Genomic DNA, 19,751 nt, shown 5'->3' with positions numbered 1-19,751 from the left:
TGTGTAAACATTCTGTTGGTCGAACAGTAAATATGGTCAAAAGAAGGAACACATAGGGCTGGCCAGATAGCTCAGCGGATTAAAGCGCCTGCTTAGGCAGAGCACAGTGGCTGGGGTTCAATCCCTGGTGTGCTATGCTGGCCCTGCCCCTGGGGTGTGCTGAGATGGTGATTGAGACTGGGCGTGGTCGTGCGCGCCTCTAATCCCAGTGCTTGGGAGGCTGAAAACAGGAGGATCACTATGGGTCTATTCTACATAGTGAGACTCTGAACACCCTGTAAATAGATCCTGTACCAAATACATTAAAAAAAAAAAAAAAAAAGGCAGACCATGGGGGAACAATCAGGGTTTCTCTCTACCTTCCACTTGCAGAAATTTGCAAATTTGATAATTTATATCTGAGCCCAGAGACACAAGATAATTCGAGTGTGTAACTGGCCACAAAATAGTACAAAATATTTCTTAAAAAGTTAAATGCTTGCCTGGCAAGCTCAAGGGTCTGAGTTCAATCCCTAGTACTAAATACACTTAAGAAAAAAGTTAAAATAAATAAATAATAAAGGAACACATGAAGAGTTTATTGTTCATTCACACTTCAATGTGAAAGGTCATAATCTATTCTTTAAAACTCCCCATGATACTTGCAGTGAGACAGTTAAGAATGTCTATAGAAACATGTTGAAATTAAGAGCTTGCATATTAGAAGCAGATTTTGTTTTTCCATGCTAGGACCTGCATATGGGGTCCTACAACTGGAACCACTGAGCTACATGCCCAGGCCCTGAGTTTCTGGGGTATACCACTGAGCTGCATCCTCAGTCCACCAGGTTTTATTTGAATCTCTTACTTTGCCTACCTTCCTTGGGCAGGTTACCTAATCTCTGTAGGCCTCCAGTTTGCATTTTAAGGGATGATGCTTTTTCCATCAGTGTAAACAGATAGTGAGCACATGCATGTGAGGAGGTTAGCACAGTTCCAGGCCCAGTGAAAATCCTCAGTAAATATTTTGTCTTCTCTCTTGCTCTCTCTCTCTCTCCCCCCTGGTCTTTCTTGAGACAGGATTTCACTATGTAGTTTAGGCTGGTCTTCAATCCAGTGTGGTCCAGACTGGCCTTGAATTTATGGTGATCCTCTTGCCTTAACCTCCTAAGTACTGGGATTACAGGAATGCGTCAACATGTCTGGCAGCTCAGGCCTTCTGATTGGTCTGCTTCAGGCATGTCTGTGTGTATCCTTCAAAGCTAGGGGTTTGGATATTGACTAAATGACAAGTTCTTCAAAATTGTGAAGTGATTGCTATTAACTGTCCTAAGGTGTTTTATGGTGACAAGTTACATAAGCTTGACAAATATGAGTTGACCTAACTTCAGTTTTCCCCCACACTGTACACACAATGATGTCTTTTAAAGTGCAAATTAATGCATAAGAATTTAATGTCATGTTATGATAAAAATAAATATTTGTATATTTGTATGGCTTGATATCAGATTATATTTGAGAGGCCTGAATACTAGTTGAAAGGAAGGAATGGTATAAATTGGGTTCTACCATAACTTATCTGGAAAACAGGGATTTACTTTGAGACGTTGAGAAAGTAACTCTATCCATGATTCTACCTTTCTTGATTGTCACAATGGGGATAGGACCTACCTCATGGAGTGGGGAGGATTAAATGAAATATCGTATACATATAACAGTTAAGACATTGTGTAGCATGTTAATTACCTAAGAGTAGGTCTAATAAGAGAAATAAGGGTTATTAACTATGGGTCATCAGGCTTTTTTTTTCTAAATTTGAGTACTAGGTTGACAGAACACACTCTTTTCCTTTTTTATTTCTCTTCCATTTTTAAAAAGTCTGTGCTATATTGTAGTGCAAACTTTTTTTTTTTAATGAAAGACATATAGCAAGCTTGGGGAGCATGCAGTTATTGTATTAGTCTTTTACATGTAAAATCAAGCTACTGTATTTTCTTAGCCAATACAGTATTCATTAAGTTTATTATGTTATGTAAAAATGCTTGTCAAGATACACTAATGCAGTTTACTTAAGAATTCTAACATAGGGTGAGAATATTAACCCTAAATTTGTCTACATTTTACTTATGTCCCAGAGACTTTGCCTGACTGAGATTAAGGGTGGCAGAACAGGCACAAGAGAGAAGCCATGGGAGCTTCAACCACTAGCAGTACCAGGGCTGGAGCTACCCAAGCCCTTTGGAGTGCCCATCTTGCCACACATTGCAAAGGGTGCTGCACATGGAAATTCAGGAACTAATGTTTGCCCTGCTGGATTTTGGATTTGCTTTGGTCTCATTCCTTTGTATATCTCTGTTTGTAACTTTTGAATGGTGATGTCTATCTTGTACCATTGAATGTTGAAAATGTTTAACTTTCTATTCATTGCACAGGAGTTCACAGATAAGAGTTTACCTCAAATCTGAAAGGAGACTTTTGACTTCACGTTTTCAGCAATGCTGAAACTGTTAGGACTTTGGCAATTCTGGGAGATAGACTAAATGCCTTTTACATAAAGGAATGTTCATGAGTCCTTGGGGAGGGGTGACAAAGGACTGACTGTTAAGGCTTATGTCTAGATGTTCTCCCAGAGTCTTATGTGGTCAGAGGTGTGGCTTTTCAGAGGTGGCTGGATATAGGGTGCATGGTGCAGCAATCAAGGATATGATGCTAGGATCAAGGGTGGGTAGCCTGGATAAAATATAAGGGACCAAAATAGGCTCATCTCTTGTTACTTTCCAGTTGTCCCTTGTTGCTTGCCCTGCTGCCTTCTGCCTGATATGAACTGTTTCTCTCCTGTGTTACCCCTCTGTCATGCCATCCTGCTTTGGATCTAGCCAATTATGTACTGACATCTCTACAAACTGTGGTCCAAATAAACCTTTTTTCCTTTAACTTTGGGTGTTGGGTATTTTGTGTCAGTAATGAGAAAAGTAACTAAGACAATAAGCATGCAAATGATGCTATTCTTTTTTATCCCTCTGTTATTCTTACTTTTCTACATCTTGCTTTGTTATTTTAGGAGTATACATGCTGGCCATGTAGCTCAGCAGTACAGCACTTGCCAAGTACATACGAGGGTGTAGTTTCTGTCCTCAGAAGTGTAAAAATCAATAACATAAAAGGATATGGGGCATAGTAGTATATGTCTGTAATCCCAGCACGCAGGATACTGAGGCAGGAGGATCTCTGGGAGTTTGAGGCCAGTCTAGGCTGCATAGGGAGTTCAAGGTCAGCCTGAACTACATGGTTGGTCCCTGTCTACAAACAAACAGACAAACAACCTTAAAAAAGAAAAAGTATACCTTAAAGATTATTATGTATTTTATGTTTGTGATATTTAAATGCTAAAGTACTTAAAGCAACATCTTTGTTTATTAGATATAGAATCAAAGCCTTAAAAATTATAAACCTAATAACATATGGGTAAATTGCTTTTTAAATAAGTTTACATGCTGGTTTTGCATGGTGAAGGGAGAATAAAAAATTGTTTTGGTAATAAGTTTCATAAATTTAAATAGACATAGCTAAAAATGCAAGGTCAGTACAAGGTCTGTTAATTTCCAGCCTGTGCAGTGCAAATGCTAAAATTGGACCACTATTTTTAAAACCTGAAGCAAGATATAGAAACCATTTTGAATAAGGGACAGGATATGGAGGATGCCCAAGACCATAAAGACTAAAACCCAGCCACAACAGACATAGCATTTTGCAGACCATAAAGAAATGCACTTTCACATACTCATAAAACTGCTCAACATCTTTCAATATAGAACAGCTATTCTTGTAAATAGCTTTAACTGCAGTAAAATTTTCTAAAAGTGAGAATTCAATACAATTAATATTTAATACTAGTTGTAAGGAACTGCATCCTACGAGTCTGACTTTTAGTTGTATTCCTTTACTGACTTCAGCTCTTCAGATTTTATTTTTAAACAGTGAAGAATAAATAGTGGGCACTGGAATATTTTAAAATGTATTTAATTGTACATTAAATTAGAATCATTTCCCAGAAAAATTGTAAAAGGTAAAAACCAATCCCTTTGCAAGAACGTCAGAAGCCCTAGATGCTTGCTTCAGCAGCACATAGGCTAAAAATGTTAAAGAAGTCAGGTTACAGAGCATGACAAGTGAGCCATATTCTTTGAGCGCTTCATACAATTTAACGTTCTTAAAGTGATCAGTGATAAATCTTAGTAATCAAATTATTTGGAAAACTGATGTGCTTCCCTGAGGCTGTGGGTTATTGAACCTCATAGATAATGTTTAAAATGGTGTCCTCCCATGTAGTCTCAATTCCTCTTACTTAACAAATGTTCGCTTATTTTCTGAGGTACATAGGAAATGTCTAATATATCTAAGTATATCTAAGAGGGATGCAACATAATTTGCTACTTTAGCTTTATATTGCATAGATAACTCACTAAGTCATTGAAAAAATAAGAGTTGCATTGTTACATGTCAGAATTATTATTTTTTTTAGAATTATAAAAAATGTGAGTAATTCCACTTTTAGAATTTGTCATATAGAAATAAACATAGATATTAACATACATTTATCTATGAGGATGTTCATTAAACCATTATTTATAATAAAAATTAGAAACAATGTAAATACACTGAAACAAAGGATTTGCCAAATAAGTTATGCTAGTATACTATGTGACCATGAAGTATTTTGAAGAACAATATGAAAACATACTGACAAGTGTTAGTAGAAAAGAAGGTTATAAGTAATGTGCTCACAGTTTTCACCTCCCGCTCCGCAAAGGTACATACACATGCTTAGATGGAAAGAGAAAAGTAACGAGATGGTAGGCCGTATTTCTGGAGAGCACCATTATGGGTGATTTTATTTTTTTCTGTTCAGGGCATTTGTTACCAATTATTTTTAAACATGAACACCATCTTTTAACTTTCTTATAGTCTAATTTTACATAAATTCTTTCTTTTTGTCTTAACTACTCACAGTAGAGGGCCCCAGTGATCTGGGAAGAGCCTCACATGGAGAAATGGAGAGATTATTTTATTTATTTTTTTAAAGAGAGTACAAATTAGAATTAAAATAGAAAAAATTACAAATAATACAGAATTTCGCTTAACAAAGTAATATGTATTTCACAGTATTTGTTGTGATACAGTGTTGTCTTCTAATCAGTTATTCATATTACCAGATATATGCATGTAAAATTGGAAGAAGAAAGAAAAAAATAAAGAAATGTATAAGAAATTAAGAAGAGAGGGGCTGGCAAGATGGCTCAGTGGTCTAAAGCACCTACATGGAACAAGCTTGGCAAAGCACAGGGACCACGGTTCGATCCCCCAGCACCACATGCCAGCCAGCCTCGCCCCCTGGTGGGCTGAGCTGGCCACACACACACACACACACACACACTAAATAAATAAATGTTTAAAAAAAAATAAAGGGAAAGGATCAATATTTAAAAAAAAAAAAGAAAAGAAATTAAGAAGAGAAAAAGTACAATTGAAAAAAGGAGGCGAAATAAATTAAAGCATTAACTGCTTCTTTCCATAGACCAGCAGAAACACACAATACAGTTGTCCAAACCATCTTTCTTTCTTTCTTTTTTTTTGAACCAGGGATTGAACTCAGGCCCTTGCACTTGCCAGGCAAGTGCTTATTCTACTGAACTATCTCTCTGGCCCCCAAACCATCTTTCTTACATACATAGATAAATCTTTTCCCTGCCACTTCCTCTCCTGTCTTTCTTCTCAACTCAGTAACTCTTTCCTGTTGAATAAGTTCACTTCCTTTTCTCAGTATCCATTGTACTCTTCAGATTCCATTTTTCTCTTTCAGGTTCTTGCACTAAGGAAACAATACAAGGTTTGCACATATGGGTCTGACTTATTTCACTTAAGAGTATGTACTCTAGGTTACATCCATTTACCAACAAAAGACTCAGATTTATCCTGTTTTATAACTGAATGATACTCCATTGTGTAAAAATATCACATCTTTATCCATTCTTTAGTTGGGCATATGAGTTGTTTCCAGGATTTATCTGTGACAAATTGTGCTGCTATAAACATGGGTGCATATATATTGCTGTGATATGAGGTTTTTACTTCTTTTGGAAAAATACCCAGGAGGGGAATAGCTGACTTGCATGGGATTTCCAGTCCTAGCTTTTGAAGGAATGTCCACATTGATTTCTATAGTGGTTGTACCAGTCTGCACTCCTACCAACAGTGTTCTTTTTTTCTGCACAGCCTCTCCAGAATTTGTTATTGACTGACTTCTTGATGTTAGCCATTCTTTTTGGGGTGAGATGGAGTCTCAGTGTTAATTTGCATTTCTCAAATGACCAATGATGTTGAACATTTTTCATATATTTACTTGCCATTTGTAAATGCCCTTCTTTCTCTTAGAAGTGTATATTTATCTCAGGTGGCCATTTTTAGATTGGGTCTTTGAATTTGGGGGACCTGATTTTTTTGAATTCTTTATATGTTCTAGATAGAAGGCTTCTATCAGAGGGACAGTTGTCTATAATTTTTTTTTCCAGTTTGTGGGTTTTCTTTTTACTCTGTTGGAGATTTCCTTTGAAATGAAGAAACTTTTCAAAAAGATGAGATCCCAGTTGATTTTTTGAAGTATTTCTCATGCAGCTTGGTTTTTGTTCATGAACTCTCTCCCTATCCCTATGTCTTTATCATTTTTACTTACATTTTCCTCCAGAAGATTTAGTGTTTCTGTTTTAATATTTAAATCTTTGATCCATTTTGACTGTAGCTCTGTGCGTGGTGATTGGCATGGGTCTAGTTTTAGGCTTCAGCATGTGGCAAGCCAGTTTTAGGGAAGTATTATTTTAAAGGAGCCAGAAACTCCATCCATAGATGAGCAGACTCTAAGTTAATTCAACCCTTTTTGTGCACATTACTTATGTCTTTAAATCTTACTTTCTGACCTCCTAATTCAGTTCTACCTTTCTTTCTTTTTTGCAGAACCGGGGATTCAACTCAGACCCTTGTGCTTGCCAGGCAAGCACTTATTCTACTGAGCCATCTCCCCAGCCCCATTTCTACCTTTCTTAAAACTTGCTTATTTTACTTAAATAATGGGATAAAATGTAAATGAAAATTATTCATACGGTTGAGAAAAATTTATGTGCCAGGAAAGCACAGAGTGGAAAAGCAGGTGTTTCTTCCTCACACTGAATCTCAGCTCTTATTTGCCAGTCAGTGCTGGGAGAGAGTGTTACTGGGAGACCTGCTATTTGTTTGTCAGCCAGACATAATGGATGATTTTATTTTTGTAGAGAATGTAATTCTTCTTTATCATATATTGCTTAGAAAAATATTTCCAAAGGACTAATATTCTTTTATAAATATTGTGTGTTCTAGATACAAAGGCTTGAAGTTGTCTTGCCTGACCTAAGATGGAAAATAGTACCACTACCATTTCTCGGGAGGAGCTTGAGGAACTACAAGAAGCATTCAATAAAATAGGTATGCTAGAGGAAATGTAAATATGCTGTTATTATTTTGTTTGATGTTAGACTTCAGGAGTAGAACAATACTTTTTAAAAATCTAGGTTTTACTGGATTCTTTCTGAAAAATAAAGACTGACTTGAATTTCTAGGTCACTTGGACTTTGAATTCTTTGATCATTTCTTTGCAGAGAATAACCTAGGTTAATGAATGACAGTGAAACTGAATACACTTAACATGCTATTCTCATTATAGTGATAAATATGGAAACATTTCCTTGTGTATTAACTAAATTCTGACTTTCATATGTTTGTCACTAACTATAACACTTTGTGGCTTCATGAAGAATATTTTATGAATCTACTGTAAGTATTATCTTTAAAGGTCACATGTCTTGTTTTGCTTCTCACTCATGTATTTAAATTTAAAACATGTCTGTTTTTAAAGGCCATATGTCTTATTTTTCTTCTTTCTCTTCTTAAAGCCATTCAATGTTTTATCTTCAATACATTATCATCTTGCCAACTTTGTAATTTTCTTCCACAAAATTTCCTCTATGCTGTTGAATCTCAATTCTTCTACATTTTCCTTTTAGAAAACTTATGGTAAATAAGGAGAATATAAATACCATTTTTTCCCTTTGGCCTACAAATATATGCAAGTGAAAGCTGAGCACAGTGAGTAGACGTCGGGACAGTGAGATCCACTGTCATTATCCCTTCCTCAGCAGATACCTTCTCTTGGGCTAAAAGTACTCCATGAAAAACATGTCAGGATATAATGATCAGAGTTCATCTTGTTCTTAGATATCTCACAAACCTAGTGAATAATAACTAAAATTAATGTAGGTGAAATGAAATGCAGGATGGATTTTAGAGACTACTACAAAGAAAAAAGATTCAATTTTAACAAGTGAAGCTCTTTTTAAAAAAGTAAATCCTTATGATTTGTAGAAAAAGCAAGACCTTATGATTTCATTGCTCTGAAACACAGCAGACTCTTTTACTTTACTTTTTTTTCTTTTACTTTTCGCTGTAGATTTATCTTGGCACTGTGTGAATGTGTATACTTTCAAGAGTGGTAATAATAAATATTACAGAGTATGGGCTACAGTGCCCACGATCTTTTTCAAGACAAAAACTGGGCAATTACTGAAATGTTCTGCTCATTTGGGCATGTAAACAGGAAGTAATAAAATTGGATCTCCTACCTTGTACTGAAGTCATGTTATATAGAAACTTGGAAAAAAAAGTGCTATGTAGGTCTTGGTAAAAATGAATGGATGAGTCATCTATTTTCTTTGTTTAGCACACCGGCTTTAAATCTTTATGACTCATGGACATATAATCTTGCAATATTTATTTAGTGAAATTTTGAATAAACAGTTCACTAAAAGACTATCCTAACAGCAAAACAATTTGTTTTATGTGAGAGAACTGTTAACACTAATAGAATATGTACTTGTTTTTATGTATTTTTTAAAACAAGATAATCTATGGTTACTGAACCCAGTAAACCCTCTGCTAATTTGCACGAAACTTTTCAGAGACAGAAGGATATACTCATCCAGCCTTACTAGATGGAGTATTTTGGGGTCACAGCAGAAAAGTTGGGAGTTAAAATATGTCATCTCACTTGCTTTAAAAAACTGCAGTAGAATATACATAGTAAATGTAAGATTTTAATTATTTTTTATTGTATTGTTTAGTGGCATTAGGTACATTTATTGTGTTCTGCATCTGGCACTACCATTCTTTTTCAGAACTCTTTTGCATGCTTCTAAACTATAATTCTATACCTGTTAAACAATAATTTCCCCTTTCCATCTCTCCTGTGCCCTAGAAACCACCATTCTACTTTTTGCACCTAGGAGTGTGACTATTCTAGTTACTGCATGCAAGTGGAGTCAAGTGGAGTCAACTTGTCTTTTTGTGACTAGCTTCTTTAACTTGTTATGTCTTCAGTGTTCGCTCATGTTGTAGCATGTGCCTGAATTTCCTTCCTTTTTAAAGCTAAATAATACTCCATATATATATGGAGTATATATATAATTTACTTAAAGCATTTAGGTTGCTTTCACTTTTTGGCTATTGTGAATAATGCTGTTATACACACGGGTATACAAATACCTGTTGAAGTCCCTGCTTTTGATTTTTTTGAAGTGTATATTCAGAAATGGAATTACTGGGGCATATGGCAACTCTATATATGCATAGTGGCTATATCTTTTTACATTCCTACTAGCAGCACACAAGGTTTCAATTTCTCTACATCTTCACTTATTTTCTGTTTTCTGTTTTTCTTGCTCATTTGTTTTATAGTAGCCATCCTCCTGGATGTGAAGTGGTATCTTTTGTACTTTTGATTTGTATTTCCCTGATTATTAATGATACTAAGCAGCTTTTCATGTACTGATTGGCCATTTATATGTCTTCTCTGGAGAAATGTTTCAAACCTTTCGCCCTTTTTTATTCCTTTGTCCTATTTTTAAATCTGGTTTTGCTGTTGTTTGTAAGAAAGTCTTACTTCTTTTTAAACCAAGATTTTTAGTTTTCTATCCTAAGTCTTTATTTCTCTGCCTTTAAAATGAGAATGACCTTAGTGACTACTTCAAGCTTGTAAAGTTTTAATAAGATAAAGTGAGTAAAGTTATTAACAAATCTCTCTCTCTCTTTTTTTTTTAACAAATCTCTTGACAGAGAATATATGCTCGTTAAGTGGTTCCTATTGATTCCTGTTACATCACACCAAAACTAGAGAAGTTGTAGGAATAGAGCTAGGTTGTAAGGATAAACAGGATAAACACCCAAATCTGTCCATGTTCAAAGCTCCAGGTTGATATATTAATAATGAGGATTTGCTCCAAATTTACATAAATATTATTATTGAAATATCAATTTAGCTTCCTAGATGACTTGAGATTATAGTATATACTTTTTAAAAAAAATATTTATTTATTTATTTGGTACAGGGTCTTGCTCTTCAGCTTGGACTCTTCGTGATCCTCCTGTGTCAGCCTCCCCAGTGCTGGAATTACAGGCATGCACCACCATGCCGGTTTCAGTGTCTGGCATGGTGCAGGGCTGGCATGGCATGCAGTACTGGAGATCAAACATGGGTCATTGTGCTTGCCAGGCAGGTGCTTAGACCACTGAGTTATCTCCCTGGCCCTATAGCAATGTACTTTGACATTCAAGTTCAGAAGATGAATTCTTGTCTTTACCATTAATTCAGTTACAGTGATGACAGCTCGTTTATTGAAAAGAAAGAAATATAGGAAACAAGCAATTACTAGCAGATGGGCAGAGAGAGCATATGCAAGGTGGGTCCTGGCAGTGGCAAAATAATCCATACTTTGTTGCCAACTCTGGACACAAGTGTTTTATGTTACCTTTGTTCTGAGTCAATACATGATATCCAGTCTCAAGGGAAAACCACCCAGGGAAGAGCATTTCAGTGATAATGTAAAAACACCTAGAAACCTATTTGCGAAAGCCTAAACATAAGTGTGAAATTTCTTAAACACCTGATCTCAAGATGACATCAGACATGCTTCAGTATACATAATGGTGTCATAAATACATAATGAGGATGCAATGAATTATTGACAAATGAAATGAACTGCCACCAAGTGAAACATAGACTGAAAATGCTTTTGTATACTTTACATGATACACATATTTTACATAGAATATGGGGGCAGCACATTAATTTGCAAGTTCCACTGAGTTAATTTTCAGATGAGTGTTTCTTCTTAAACCTTGCTGACATACTTATTTTGGATATCTGAGAGATCTCTGGGCTTATTTCCTTGAAATTTATTCATGTGCTGAAATTGAGTTTGTCACAGCATTGTTTGTACTGCATACTTACTACATATATTGGTCTTAAAAGTATGGAGATGGATTCCATTTGAGTATGTGTGTTTTGGGGTGAGAGATACAGCTCAGCGGCATAACTACCTGCCTGCCAAGCATAAAGTCCTGAGTTCTAGTCCCAGTACCAAAAAAAAAAAAAATGTTTTGATAAACCATATAACATACCCTGGACAGTTCAGCTGCAGGAAAAACTACTGCCACTTGGGAAACAAACTTAAAAGCTTTGCATGCATGTGAATCCCCTGTATGACAGAGTGCACGTCTTCAGCAATACAAATGGTATTTGACAGCTCATAATGTATTGTTACAGATATTGACAACAGTGGATATGTGAGTGATTATGAACTTCAGGACCTATTTAAGGAAGCAAGCCTTCCTCTTCCTGGCTATAAGGTGCGCGAAATTGTGGAGAAAATTCTAGCAGTTGCTGACAACAACAAAGATGGCAAAATCAGTTTTGAAGAGTTTGTGTCAGTAAGTAATCAAATCTTTTGATCTTTTTGCTTCAAAAAGAATTTTAATAGTGACATTGCTAGCTTTGGTTAGATTTGGCTGTAGAGGGAAGAAAAAGCATTCTTTTATAATGATGATAATGTTAACAGCAAGTACTATTGTAGAAATAATAATTTGTAAAACAAAGGGAAATATCATTGAATGAAAGTTAGGTTTTTAGATAATAGTGCTTCATGCTCTTGAATAATTATATGTGAACTCAGTGCTTACCGATGCTCATTAATATAACTGGATAAATATTTATGAAATATAAATTATCTGGTTTTACAGTCTTTATTCACTAAGAAAATATTTAAACTCTAGACACTGTGAATGGTGAGATGAGCAGAAGAAACACAGTTCCTGTTTTAAGGAGGTTACACATGGTAGGGAAGGCAGGATCACATCAGTGAGTAAAAGCACCCGTGGTAACTGCTGTGACAGAATGGCACAGGTCCCATGCGAGTTTGTAGCCGAAGGAACTGAACTTAGAGGGGGAGGCTGGAACTCTGAGGGTAGGCCTTAAGCTGTGAAGACTGAACTGAGACCTACGGAACTATGTTAAACTGACAAAGGGATCAGGAGGAAATGAACAACGTGAAGGAAGCAGGGCGCCACACATCTGTGATCTCAGCAGTTGGGAGACTGAGGCAGGAGGATTGGTAGTTTGAGGCCATCATGGGATACAGAGTAAGACTTTGCTGCATAAAACAAATGAAACAAAAGACAGAAGAGAAGGAATAATGTGAGGCAGGTAAAGAGGACAGCATTTGCAGAGGCTGTGGCTTAGAGATCATGAATAGCTCTTTCACGTAGTTGAGAAAAGAGCTATTGTGACTGGCACTGAGATGGTAAGAATAAAGAATGTGGTTGGAAAGATCAGGTCGTCCAGACCCTAGCATGAGTTTTGTTTTTAATCCTAAGATCAATAGGAAGTCAAGGAAGTAGAGTAATACAGTGTAAAGTGACATGATTAGACTTATATTAAAACATACAAATTACTCAAGAAACAACTGAATTTATACTGGCCGGTAAATGAAGGGAAAGAGAGTTTCTATAAGTCTATGTTATTTCTTAGTAGGCTTCACATACTTTTAACATGTATGAATTTGGGATATTTAGGCAGAAAAATGCCTGCATGAAGGCATTACAAAAATCTTTGTTATGTAGTTATTTCTTAGGTTTCCAGTAAAAAGCTTATGGCCAGTCACTAAGAACAATTTCGTGTGGTCAACTTAAATTTAAATAATAATTTCTTTCAGAGTGTGGGGCACAAATGTTTGTCCATTTGGTTTTATTGGTAAGTGACATGAGTTACCTGTGTACATATACATTAACTATGGGAACACCTGATTTATATTTATTTTGTGTCATTTCAAATAAGGATGTCCAAATAAATGTCCTCCTGGCACCAAAGTTTTATGATTATTTCATGAAATCTCAGTTTTACTTACATTTTATTCCAGCTAATGCAAGAGTTAAAAAGCAAAGATATCAGCAAAACATTCCGAAAAATAATCAACAAGAGGGAAGGAATTACTGCTATAGGAGGAACTTCATCCATTTCTAGTGAGGGCACGCAGCATTCTTATTCAGGTAACCTAGCTCTCCAAATTTGGTCTTTTAGTTATTGATTCATTAAGTGCCGCATTTCTTCTTATGAAAGATGGTCTTCATTGTGATTAATAACCATTATTTTATGTATCACTGTTAGAACTGTTAAAAATGAAAAGCCCTAAAACTAAAGTCAGTAAATTCATACTATGTGTCAGGTTTCAAAGAAATTATAAACAAAATGAAAACTTATTATTTTAGCATTTGTTATGTTTAATCATGACTTTTGAATGGGTTTTCATTCTGACACTGGTAAGGTGCTTAATATTTAGATTTAACTGAGGAATGGTGGAGAGCCTTATTATTGTCCCCTTTATTTCCCAAGAGCTGAGATACTTGATTCAGTTTTTATCAAACAACCAAGTGATTAGAGAACATAGCCCCTGATTTGCTTGATCTGATAGACTCACTGGATTGCTGCCCAGTGGAAAATCCAAAGTCAAGGAGAGGAGTCTTGCCCCTTGTTAAGCTTACTTCTCAGGGTCAAGATGGCTCCGGGCCTTTGGCCAAGTTCCTTTTTATTCATATTAATGTACTTAGAGCTATGCTTTTGAAATTTTTGACACAGTTCCTTAGAACTTTTTTTTTCCTTCTTTCTTCCTTTGAGGTCTGAATCTGTTAATTATCCTGTTGATTTTCTTCCTAGGTTTTTTTCCTCAAATGATATGCTCACGTTTCTCCTTTCTCTTGTATCTCCTTTTCCTAGCCTTTTCCCCCTAGGGAAATAGTAATAAAGGCAGTGGTCTATAATTGCTATGTCTACTTTTTGAAATGTACCTACCCCTAACTTCAATTTCTGCTTAATTTAACTGAAATGTTTTTTTTTAAAAAAGCAAAAGTAAAATAAAATACACACTGAGAAAAGTGCTGTAATCTTGTGTATATTGCTCAGTGACTTTTTACATGTGTGTATATATATCCATGTAGCTATGTCCATGCAGCTCCCAACCAAATCAAGACATGGAATATTTTTTATCACCTTGTGTGGCTCCCTCATACTCTGTTAGCAGCTATTCTTTCCCAGAGGTAATCCTTTGTCTAAGATGACATTTTTTGCTTGCTTATTTAGTATAAAACATAAATAATAAGCTATGCAAAGTATACTCTTAAGTGTGTGGCTTCATGATTTTTTAAATCTGTGAATACACCCATGTAAATACTACCTAGAAAGCTATATAGAACATTCAGTGACTTTTAAAAAATTGTAGCTTTAGGTGTGGGGAGATAGCTCAGCAGTCTAAGAACCTGCCTGGCAAGTGCAAGGACCCAGGTTTGATTCCTGGCGCTGCTTGAGACAGTGATTGAGACTGGGTGTGGTGGCGCACACCTGTAATCCAAGTGCTTGGGAGGCTGAAAACAGGAGGATCACTACCAGTCCCATCTGTGTAGTGGGACCCTGTAGACCCTGTACTAAACACATTAAAAAAATAAATCACAGCTCACTAAATATTTTTTAGGGGGTAGAATTTACTGCTTTAGATCTATAGAACTATTTTGGGAGTATTTTTTTCCCTCGATTAAACACCTGTGTGTGTGTGTGTGTGTGTGTGTGTGTGTGTGTGTGTGTTTAAACCTCTGATGTTCTGCTTCTGGGTCAGTAGATTTCAGATACAATAATGTTTGGAAATATTTTAGACTCAAACCAAATGTTTATTGTGCCCATTTAAGATACACGTCTTCCTTCTTCTTTCCTAATGTTCTGATGAAAAAGTGACATGACTTTCCTGTTTTAAACCTTTTAGTGTTTGAGTAGCATTTTAATAATAGTCACTTATTATCTTTGAGCTGTATGTTTTTGTTGTGTGATACATTTTGTGAAATGAGGTTTGCCTATGAAGAGTTTCTGTTTTCAGAGGAAGAAAAAGTGGCTTTTGTTAACTGGATAAACAAAGCCCTGGAGAATGACCCTGATTGTAAACATCTTTTACCCATGAACCCCAATGATGGCAGTCTTTTCAGATCACTAGCGGATGGCATCCTTCTCTGGTGAGTTGGATGTTGAGTTACAGAGCCACATTCTTGATGTCCCCACCGACGAACATTTCATGGAAACTACAATTTACCAAGTCCATTTTATTGTTTTGAATTAGCTACATAGGTCTTGAAGAATTTATGTTACATAGTAATGTAAATATTTTTTCCAAAATTTACTTTCTAATATAATCCTTTATTTTTAAAAATTCATTATATATATATATATATATATATATATATATATTTTACCATAATAATGCTAGGAAACCCTTTTTTTTTTTTGGAACTGGGAATCGAACTCAGCCCCACATGCCATGCTGCTAGCTATGCCACCAGCCCTGGGAGACTTTTGAGTTAGTCCTTAGATTCACTTTTAAATGTTTATTTATTTTTTTTTTCACTGCCTATTGAGGAAGTGTTGATTACTGAACTGACTGGGAAAGGAACACCAGGAAATGTAAAAGGTAGACAAACTTTAATTCTGAAGTAAAAATAATGATTTAATGCAGCCTTTGTTCTTTGGAGTTTCCTCAATACATTGGGTATGTCTGTCTTTTACCATGTGGAACGGTACCAGAATACTTTATAAAAAGCATTTTTTTTTAAATTGATGAGAGACAGGAAGCTTCTGAAGAAGAAAATAGCCATCACAAATATTCCTACCACCCATAATTTAGCTTTTTAAATGTCTTAGTACATTTTCTTTAGACTTTTGTATTTACTTAAAAAGAAAAAATGAAATAAAACAAATTCCTACCCATGAATGCAGGAATCAGTTTTAGTATATGTGCTGCCGAAGCGAGCACAAATGCAGGAATCAATGTTTAGGATATTATGTATAAAATATGTCTTTATCCCATCTACTTCCTTTGACCTTCGTTTTCCTATTTTAGTTTTAAAAGATAAATATATTTTAAAATGTAGAGACAAAAGTCATTTTATTTTCTTTTAAAAGTGTCCAAATTACTGAAGTCTTAAAGCCTCTGGCTCCTTATATTTCTGCTACAATAATACATAACTGAACAATATTAATAGCACTTCATGGAACTTTGTTTACATTTCATTCTGATTAAGTGAAATAAAGAGAAGACACACATAAATAAAGTATAAGATATTTGGGCATAAATGCTAAGATTACTACAATAAATGATAGATTTGTTCTAGACTAGGGAACATTTCTTAGATTTTAGAATTTAAGTCCCTGACATGAATTTGTAGCTTAAAGAAATTCATTTTTTTTTTTTTCAAAATTTAACTGTTGTGGCTGTTAGCAAAAATAAACTAAAAACATTTCTGGAAATTTTAAACTATATCATTCCTATTTTTCCTCTTAGCAAAATGATCAACTTATCTGAACCAGATACAATTGATGAAAGAGCCATTAATAAGAAAAAGCTTACTCCTTTTACCGTTTCTGTAAGTATTTGCCCTTTACTACACATATGTTACTTTTAGTTACGAAATGCAGCATAAAGCTTTTATCAGTGGATGTTAGGACCCAAGTTAAATTTCTGATTTAACATAATTCTGTTTCCTTATAAAAACTTGGAAAATTTATTTGCATTTTATAATGAATGAAACTAAGATTCTATATATTTTTGAATTATTTAAGTTAATATACTCTTTATATTGTAATTATTTAGCTATGTGATTATTATTTATTTGATGCTAGCATTCTCTTTTTATTTCTTTTTAAAAATTTTTATTTATTTATGTGTGTGTGTGTGTGTGTGTGTGTGTGGCCAGCTCAGCCCACCAGGGGGCGGGGCTGGCTGGCATGTGGTGCTGGGGGATTGAACCGCGGTCCCTGTGCTTCGCTGAGCTTGTTCTAAGTAGGTGCTTTAGACCACTGAGCCATCTCACCAGCCCCTCTCTTTTTATTTCTTGTGGTGTTGATTGTAGCTACATTGTACATGCTACTATTGAGGTAAACTCCCAGCCTCAATGCTAATGTTCTTGGTGAGTTGAAAAATGAACATTGAATAGTTTTATCATGTTTTCCCATTTCATAGAAGTTTTATTCTTTTTAAACAAGATTGTACTGTATTCATCTTCTCCATACAGATACTCAAAGTCTAAGAATCTGAGGATACCACATCCCCCCTTCAGAATCTATACACAAATAGGTAGACATTAACATGTATCAAATGTTTACTAGGTATGAGTCACTGCTCTAAACATTCTATGTGAAATTCTTCCCTTGACTCCTCCTAGGAGTAAATTTCATTATAAAGTGTAGGTGTATTTCTTCTATAGGAAGCTAAGACATGAAGGCAGCAGTATGTAGTGTTGGCCTAGTTAAGTTGTTCTCCCATCTTGTCATCCTTGCGAGTATGATATTGGATATTGTTCACATGACTTTCTCCCCTGTCCCTACCCCACCTGCTGATAGACCAGTAATCTTAGTAGAAACTGCTGCTCTTGAAGAAGCCCATTTCCAATTGAAATTGTCGTAAGAGAGGCTGGGGAGATTGCTCAGTGGCAGAAGGGCCTGCCTGGCAAGTGTAAGGTCCTTAGTTCGATCCCTGGTACCAAAATAAATAAATAAATAAATAAATAAAATTAAATAAATAAAACATTTAAACAATAAATTGTCATAAGATTATTTTCTTTCAGTCTTGTCCTAATATCTTTATCTAATCCACACACATATGAAAATATTCATATCATCTTATTTTTAGAATTCATGGATCACATGACTTTGTGGCACTCAATCTGAAATACATCATTTCTTACTGTTTTGTGAGCTTACTGTTTGGTTTTACTTTTAATTATATGTATTACATTAAAAAAAACAAGGAAAAAGTTTGTATATATTTCTCAATAGCCATAGGTTGGGACTTGGGGGCTAAATATTATATAGTATTATTTTTAGCAATAGCATTCTTCAAGTAAGTAATGATCTAAGCCTTTTTGTGGCTGGGAAGGGGGTAGAATGAGAAAAGATGGAGAACTTGAAAGCACAAAATGCTCATATTTATATGGTATTAGATCTGTCTTGTTGTTCAGGATTTTAGAACTCAGAATTTTCTAAGTGTGCTAGAAAAACTACTAGTTTCACATGAAACTTTATCCCAAAGAAGCCTAATACATTTTTTGAAGATTGTAAAATTGATACCAGGTGTGGTGCTATATGCCTGTAATCTGAGAACTCAGGAAGTTGAGGCAGGAGGATTGTTGTGAGTTTGAGGACAGCCTGGGTTACATAGTGAGCTCAAGGTCAGCGCTAACTACAAAGCCAGATCCTTTCTAATAAAAAGAAAAAAAAATACTGTAAGAGTGTAGTAATATGTCTTTGACCTTATGATGATAGGTGTGTGTTATGATATGTAAAAAATAAAAAAGATAAAAATTATAATAGTTATGAAAACAAGTGCAAGGCTGGGCTTGGTGGCACATCCCTGTAAGCCCACAGTAAAGAAGCTAAGGCAGGAGGATCACCTCATATTTGAGGCCAGTCTGAACTTCATAGTGATATCCTGTATCAAAAAACAAATTATATGAATAAAACTACAAATGATAGTGACTTTGAGACCAAAAAGACAGGAAATCAATCCAAGGCTAGCTATAGGAAATTGAATCTGTTCATTTCCAAATATTATAAAAATTCATTGCAATGAATATATTCATACATACAAAATGTGTATATTTCATATTTACATACACATATCCACAAACACATATATGACCTTAATTTAGCCTTACATACAATTACAGTTAAGGATGAAAAACATTATAAATCTCACTTGGACATTTTTTAATGGAGCAAAAATGGTAATGTGTAAGGTAAGGATGAAGCCCAAATAACAAGTCATATCTTTATGCCTACTGACCCAATAAACATATAGTCCAGCTCTATAAAAATCAGTAACAAAAGTACATTTGTCCAAAAATTGAACCATGGGGGCCTGGCCCTAGCTCGGTTCTTTAAGTGGCTGCTTCCACAAAGCTGTCAGCCTCAGGTTGCTGTGGTTCGATCCCCACAGCACTCCAGCCAGCCAAACCTGCCCTGAAGGCATTCAAGGAGCAAAAAAAATACCCTTATTCCAAAAATTGAACCTTTATGGGAAATGAAAATTTTCAAAGTAACAAGAAATAAAAGTGGGGCAGGTCAAATAGCTCAGCGGATTGAAGTGCCTGCAAGCAGGCGCAGGGGCTGGGAGTTCAATCCCTGGGCCTGCTGTGCCGGCCCCGCCCCCAGGGTGCTCTGAAGCAGCAGTTGAGACTGGGCGTGGTGGCACTGTGCCTGTAATCCCAGCTTTTGGGAGGCTGTAATTAGGCGGATCACTATGAGTCCAATCTAGTAGTGAGACCCTGAA

The 19,751-nt window shown here is 35.5% G+C and overlaps 1 protein-coding gene across 1 annotated transcript in view; it reads left to right on the top strand.

The window, feature by feature from the left end:
- Positions 1-19,751, top strand: part of Pls1 (plastin 1) — a 121,942-nt gene that overhangs the window by 68,955 nt on the left and 33,236 nt on the right. The window contains exons 2-6 of the mRNA XM_023713013.1: positions 7,387-7,491; positions 11,663-11,826; positions 13,311-13,440; positions 15,312-15,444; positions 16,767-16,848. Of these exons, the coding sequence (XP_023568781.1) occupies positions 7,422-7,491; positions 11,663-11,826; positions 13,311-13,440; positions 15,312-15,444; positions 16,767-16,848 (579 nt within the window). The 5' untranslated portion in view covers positions 7,387-7,421. The remainder of the gene's footprint in view (positions 1-7,386; positions 7,492-11,662; positions 11,827-13,310; positions 13,441-15,311; positions 15,445-16,766; positions 16,849-19,751) is intronic.

Source organism: Octodon degus, unplaced genomic scaffold, assembly GCF_000260255.1.
Source record: "Octodon degus isolate 3935 unplaced genomic scaffold, OctDeg1.0 scaffold00028, whole genome shotgun sequence".
NCBI lineage: Eukaryota > Metazoa > Chordata > Mammalia > Rodentia > Octodontidae > Octodon > Octodon degus.
This window is presented reverse-complemented; position numbering and strand designations above follow the sequence as displayed.